The sequence below is a fragment of the Molossus molossus genome, unplaced genomic scaffold (assembly GCF_014108415.1).
Source record: "Molossus molossus isolate mMolMol1 unplaced genomic scaffold, mMolMol1.p scaffold_m16_p_26, whole genome shotgun sequence".
Taxonomy (NCBI): Eukaryota; Metazoa; Chordata; class Mammalia; order Chiroptera; family Molossidae; genus Molossus; species Molossus molossus.
The window spans coordinates 1,405,636-1,412,637 of record NW_023425362.1 but is presented as its reverse complement, the minus strand read 5'-3'; the positions used below and the strand labels follow the sequence as shown (position 1 = coordinate 1,412,637).

The window sequence follows — 7,002 nt, the reverse complement described above, 5'->3', positions numbered from 1 at the left end:
GCTGGGCACACGTGGGCTGGGCACCCACTGCTCTCAGAACTGGCCCCCGAGGCCGAGTCGCTCCCCCAGGCTCCGCCTGCCTGCACTCCGGCTGTGGCCCCAGTTCGGAGGAGGGCGGTGAAGCCCAGGTGAGGCTCGGAGGTCGGCAGGGATTCTCCGTGGCTTCCCCCCGACACTGCCCCCTCCCTCTGCGCCCCCCAGGCCAGCGGGCCCAGCGGGGACACCGGTGAGGTCGCACACTCCAGGGCTGGCCCTGAGCGGGGGCTGAGGGTGGATTTAGGGGCCCGGCGGGGACACCGGTGAGGTCGCACACTCCAGGGCTGGCCCTGAGCGGGGGCTGAGGGTGGATTTAGGGGCGCGCGGGGACACCGGTGAGGTCGCACACTCCAGGGCTGGCCCTGAGCGGGGGCTGAGGGTGGATTTAGGGGCGCGCGGGGACACCGGTGAGGTCGCACACTCCAGGGCTGGCCCGGAGCGGGGGCTGAGGGTGGATTTAGGGGCGCGCGGGGACACCGGTGAGGTCGCACACTCCAGGGCTGGCCCTGAGCGGGGGCTGAGGGTGGATTTAGGGGCGCGCGGGGACACCGGTGAGGTCGCACACTCCAGGGCTGGCCCGGAGCGGGGGCTGAGGGTGGATTTAGGGGCGCGCGGGGACACCGGTGAGGTCGCACACTCCAGGGCTGGCCCTGAGCGGGGGCTGAGGGTGGATTTAGGGGCGCGCGGGGACACCGGTGAGGTCGCACACTCCAGGGCTGGCCCTGAGCGGGGGCTGAGGGTGGATTCAAGGCCCGGTCACAGCCATCCTGAGATGCCCTCCTCTCCCTCCCGAGTCCCCGTCACCATGAATCCATTTCACGAAATCGCTGTCTGCTCTCCCAGGCTGACGTCCAGGGGGAGAGACGCCCTGTCCAGGCTCCGGGGGGTCCAGGTGGGCAGGAGCCGAGCCCTGCAGGAGGAGGGGGGCTGGAGGCAGCCAAGGCTGGGCAGTCGAGAAGAGGGCGCCGGGCTGGCAGCCAGACAGCAGGTTGACCTTGGAGAAGCCCTTGGCCCTCCGGAGCCTGGAGGGGAAGCTCCTGGGGGCACAGGCCCCGCCCGGCACGGAAGGCCCGGCCCCCGAGTTCTCAGGTCACGTTCTCAGAGCGGACAAAGGTGTCCCCGGCCCCTTTCACACCACCGTCCTGACGGCAGCGGACCGCCGGCGCCTCCCCGGGGTTGGCTGACCAGGTCCCACAACCGCTCCCTCCCCAGGCCGGCGGCCCAGCAGGAGGTGCCTGTGTGGGTGGAGCTGTGACCCCCAGAACCTCGGAAGTGACCTTCCTGGGAACAGCCTCGTGGCAGATGTAAAGGTGGGGTCACTGGAGCAGGCTGGGCCCTGATCCAATGTGACCAGGGTCCTTCTCCGAGGAGAGAGCCACACGCTGTCCCACGAGGGACCACCACGGGGTGACCAGGCGGGAATCCGGCCGGGGGTGTAGGAGCCAAGGCCAGGGGTCTCAGCAAACAGCAGACACGGGGAGGGGGCCTGAGGAGCCTGTCCTCCGAGGGGCTCAACCCTGCCTGCACCTGGTCTCAGAAGCTGGGGGCCGGGACATCTGTGGGGACCCTCTGCAGCTAGTCCAGGCCTCCTCTCCGACCCAGCGCCCATGAATCGGGTCCACCTGTCCCACACGGCCCTGTTCTAAATGGAGCCGCAGACTATCAGAGCGAGGCCGCCAGCCCATCTCCGGATGGAGGCGCCCCGCCGGAACTCCGGCTCAGCTCCCCACCCGCCCCTTCTTAATGGCCGGCTGTCCCCAGAGCAGAGAAACTGGGACAAGAGAGATTGAGGAGCAGCTGACGACGGGTACCGGGCTCGGGGGGAACAGAAGCTATTTCTGCTTCTCAGGGCTCATCTGAGGGGCCCGGGCCCCCCCTGGCTGCCATCTGGGGGCGGCCGAGTCTCTAGGAGTCACCACTATGGGTGTGGGCAGGTCTGGGAGAAGGTGGGGTCAGCTGGACAACTGACCACCCAGGAGCAGGTCCTCCAGACTCAGGGGGAGGCCGGGCCGGAGGTGGGTCTGAGCAGGCGGGGCCCAGACAGGTCTGGGGCTGCCTCTGGTCTCGGGCTGGTGTGGGGGGCTCACCTGACCCTGTTCATTCCGTGGATCTGGACGAAGCCTGGACGAGCACTGTTCTAACTGAACCCACTGCGTGGCCAGAGGCTCCCCACCTGACGGGGCTCCCGGCCCTGTAGTGGGACGGTGTCGCCAGTTCCTGGTGGCAGCCCTGGCGACATGTGCCTGCTGGGCACCTTCCACCTCTGCTCCGAGATCCTCGCAAGGGTCCTGAGCGGCACACCTGGGGACAGGAGCGCTCACCCAGGTCAGCCAGCCCTGAGCCGCACGCCCGAACACTGAGCATCTGTCCCCTCCTGACCTGTCCCCTCCTGACCAGGCCTGTCCCCTCCTGACCTGTCCCCTCCTGACCAGACCTGTTCCCTCCTGAACTGTCCCCTCCTGACCAGACCTGTTCCCTCCTGACCTGTCTCCTCCTGACCAGACCTGTCCCCTCCTGACCTGTCCCCTCCTGACCAGACCTGTCCCCTCCTGACCTGTCCCCTCCTGACCAGACCTGTCCCCTCCTGACCTGTCCCCTTCTGACCAGGCCTGTCTCCTCCTGACAGTCCCCTCCTGACTTGTCCCCTCCTGACCTGTCCCCTCCTGACCAGGCCTGTCCCCTCCTGACCTGTACCCTCCTCACCAGACCTGTCCCCTCCCCTCCTGACCTGTCCCCTCCTGACCTGTCCCCTCCCCTCCTGACCTGTCCCCTCCCCTCCTGACCTGTCCCCTCCTGACCTGTCCCCTCCTGACCTGTGGGGATGTGGGGTGAGGACAGGGGTCAGAGAGAGGGTCTCACCTGGTGTTGGGCCTGGACGGGGGGAAGGAGGTGCTCATCCCGCTCTGGGTGGTGAGCACAGACGGGGCTGTGCCGAGGGGCTCATCCTGCCTGGAGACCCCCGTGGATGGGCAGGGCTGCTTGAGGAGGGAGACTTAGGCTGTGTCCCGGGGGACCCATGCCTGCCGTGAGGTCTGCCGTCCCCCGAGATTCTTAATAATTGTACCTCAAACGTGTGCTTGGTAAGTGGGGCTGGCCGAAGGGCCACGGAAACACACCACTGCCCCTACGCTTCATTCGCAGACGGCGCCTTGAGGCCGTGCACCCCAGAGCACCCCAGGACGCCCCAGGACGCGTGGGGGTTCGGTGAGACAGACTCCGCCACAGAACCTGGGGGATGACATCTGCCTGAGCAGGAGGGAGGCTGCCGACTGCCCGGCCACGGACACGCGTCCTTCAAGCCAGACGTACCTCAGACACGGCAAAGGCAGGGGCCTCGTGCCCGCCCCTGAGTGTGCGGTCACCCCAGCACTGCAGAATGTCCAGCGTGAGGGTCTCCACGGGGGCGCAGGGCCTGAACGCTCTCAGGAGACGCGGTGGCTCTGCCGGGAGGAGCCGCCTTCCACCCGTGAACGCAGGCGGGTGTGCGGCTGAGCGGGGCACATGGTCGCGCCAGACCCAGCTTTTATCTACCTGGATGATACCAGGGAGCAGGTCGCATGGCGGGCGGGCGACAGAGAAAGGGCAGTGTTCACCTCCGTCCCTCGCTGCTGCTCCCTGCGGCTGGGTGGGCCCTGGGTCCTCGGCACCGGGCGGCTGGGCCCCCACAGCCACCTGCCCACCTGCCCACCTGCCCACCTGCCCAGAGGGCGTGGGCTGAGCCAGGGAGTGTGAGGCACCCACTGCGCAGGGGAGGAGGGCGAGGCCAGGAGGGGCGGGGTCTCCCGGGGACCCGTCTTGGTGAGTTGAGGAGACAAGCTGGGTGGTGTCTGTGGAGGGTCCTGGCTCCCTGCCCTCACCTGGTCCATCCGGCAGGGCCGGTTATTCTGAGGACAGGATCCCAGCCGGACACCTGTCCTGTGAGTCCCCATCCCTGGGCTCACCCGCCTAGGGGAGCTGGCTGGAGACAGGGGACCCGTGGGTGCGTCCCGGACACATGAAGGGTGAGGACGCGGCCATGCACGTGAGGCGAGCTCATCAGGGGACCCCTTGCATGACCTTTGAAGACTGTTCTCGAGCCCTGGCTGGTGTGGCTCAGCGGTTAGAGCGTCGGCCTGCGGTCCTGAGAGACCCGGGTTCAGTTCCCGCTAAGGGCACGTACCTCGGTTGCAGTTTGTCCCCGGCCCTGGTTGGTCGTGCGGGTGGCAGCCACTCGATGTGTCCCTTTCACGTCGATGTTTCTCTCTCTCTCTCTTCCTCCCACTCTATCTGTACAAAAAATGGAAAAATATCCTCGGGTGAGGATAAAAAAAAGACTATTCTTGATGCCACCCTGTCCCCCACAGACGGGACTGAGGTTGTGAACTTTCTTGACTGAAGACATTGCCTCTGTGTTAAGGAAAAGGGGGAGACACATGAGGTTTTCCCGGGAGTGGACACGCTGTTGGTCCTTGCTGGGGAGTCTCCACGTTCCAGCACACGAAGCTTCCACAGTCTGGTACACGGAGCCCCCATTTCCGGCTCACGGAGCCCCCACGGTCCGGCTCACAGAGCCCACATTTCCGGCTCATGGAGCCCCCATGTTCCAGCTCACGAAGCCCCCACGTTCCAGCTCACAGAGCCCCCACGTTCCGGCTCACGGAGCCCCCACGTTCCAGCTCACGGAGCCCCCACGTTCCGGCTCACGGAGCCCCCACGTTCCGGCTCACGGAGCCCCCACGTTCCTGCTCACGGAGCCCCCACGTTCCGGCTCACGGAGCCCCCACGTTCCGGCTCACGGAGCCCCCACGTTCCGGCTCACGGAGCCCCCACGTTCCGGCTCACGGAGGCCCCACGTTCCGGCTCACGGAGCCCCCACGTTCCGGCTCACGGAGCCCCCACGTTCCGGCTCACGGAGCCCCCACGTTCCGGCTCACGAAGCCCCCACGTTCCGGCTCACAGAGCTCCCACGTTCCAGCTCACGGAGCCCCCACGTTCCGGCTCACGAAGCCCCCACGTTCCGGCTCACAGAGGCCCCACATTCTGGCTCACGGAGCCCCCATGTTCCGGCTCACGAAGCCCCCATTTCCGGCTCCCAGAGCCCCCATTGCTGGCCCATGGGTGGAGAACGGGCAGAGGCGAGGAGCATGTGGGTACCTCTGGTGGGCACTTTGGTGCACTGAGCGTCCGCCCAGGACGCCCCCTGCCGTCCCCTCGCCAGGAAACCAATGACACTAAGCACAGCTGACCACCCACTGCCTGGAGGTGCCCACTCCGGGGCAGGAGGCCAGGCTCCCTGGTGGACGGGCCCATCCACCGCCATCGGGCCGGCGGACACGCAGCGGCGCCTGCCCCTCCGGTCTGAGGGGTGCTCCCCTAAAGAAACACTAAGTCTCCGACATTAAAACGACTTTGCAAAGGACACGGAGACAAAGTTCAATCGACTTCTCAACCTTCCAGGACTCCCGTGGGTGCGGCTGTCAGACAACTCGTCGCTGCGTGGTTGCGGCCCGCGGAGACGGCGCCCCACAGAGCTCAGCGTGGAAACGGTCGGCCCCTCGGCAGCCCAACGTTATGCCGGGGACCTCGGGACAGGTTTGCAAGCCAGGGCCTGCGACTTGGACGCTAGGCACCCAGGCCCCGCTGTCCCTTGTGCCTCCGGGACGTGGCCAGCTTGGCCCTGAGGACACTCAGCGCCCCCTCCAGGACACACAGTACCCCCTCCAGGACACTCAGCGCCCCCTCCAGGACACACAGTACCCCCTCCAGGACACTCAGCGCCCCCTCCAGGACACACAGCACGCCCTCCAGGACACTCAGCGCCCCCTCCAGGACACGCAGTACCCCCTCCAGGACACTCAGCGCCCCCTCCAGGACACAGTACCCCCTCCAGGACACACAGTACCCCCTCCAGGACACTCAGCGCCCCCTCCAGGACACAGTACCCCCTCCAGGACACGCAGTACCCCCTCCAGGACACACAGTACCCCCTCCAGGACACACAGTGCCCCCTCCAGGACACTCAGCGCCCCCTCCAGGACACGCAGCGCCCCCTCCAGGACACGCAGCGCCCCTCCAGGACACACAGCGCCCCCTCCAGGACACGCAGCGCCCCCTCCAGGACACACAGCGCCCCCTCCAGGACACGCAGCGCCCCCTCCAGGACACGCAGCGCCCCTGAGAGCTCACAGCCCCTGAGGACACTCAGCGGGGAGCAGGGGAGGAGCAGCCCCTCTCGCCCCAGCGCCGGGACCGTCCTTCACGAGCGCCCCAGCCCTGCGCCACCGCAGCCAGCAGTGGGCCATCGCACGCCTGCAGTTAGACCGCAGCCTGTCCAGCGGCGCCGGAAGGCGTGGGAGCCACACCAAGGGGCTGTTTCAGGAAACGGCTCATCGGAAAGTATTTTCTGCTCCGTTGAAAGCTGTGCTGCAGGGACAGCCGTGGACTTGAGATACAGACGCCGGGGGCGGGGGAGGGGCTGGCACGTGTGAGACCCCCCTTCCCCAGCACACTGCCCAGGGCCATCGGCGACCTGTCTGCCCCCGGCTCCCGGAGCACGTTCTTGGGTGCTCTGCCCACCCGTGGCTCTGCCTGTGCCAGCCGCCCGCACCGTCTCTGGAGGAGGGGCTCTCCCTGCAGCGGGGGAGGGTGCCCCCAGCACGGCCCCTGGAGCCCGGAGCGTGACCAGCTCAGACGCAGGGTTTCCAGTGACTGATGGAACTGGGGACACGGAGACGAACCCTCCAGCAGCGGACTGAATGGAGTAACCAGTCGACACCCCCAAAATAATCACAGGAGCAGAGTCCCTGCTCCCCAGGGAGCTTGGTTTGCACTGCCGTGCGAGGGGGACCCAGGAAAACACATGGGCCAGCCCGTCGCCCCGTCCTTAGTTAGAGGCGTGTGGGGGTAGGTGAGCGTGGTGTGGGGGTTGGGGCAGGGGCTCCGTCACCAGCCTGGGACTCACGCCAGGGAGACCAGGACTGACATGAC

General features: G+C 67.2%; 1 protein-coding gene across 1 annotated transcript; it reads left to right on the top strand.

The window, feature by feature from the left end:
- Positions 1 to 2,273: 2,273 nt before the first annotated feature.
- On the top strand, positions 2,274 to 6,210 carry PHGR1 (proline, histidine and glycine rich 1). The gene is made up of 3 exons (XM_036278171.1): positions 2,274 to 2,361; positions 5,824 to 5,892; positions 6,092 to 6,210. Exons 1-3 carry the CDS (start codon positions 2,274 to 2,276, stop codon positions 6,208 to 6,210), a joined length of 276 nt encoding a protein of 91 aa, XP_036134064.1.
- The last annotated feature ends 792 nt before the right edge of the window (positions 6,211 to 7,002 follow it).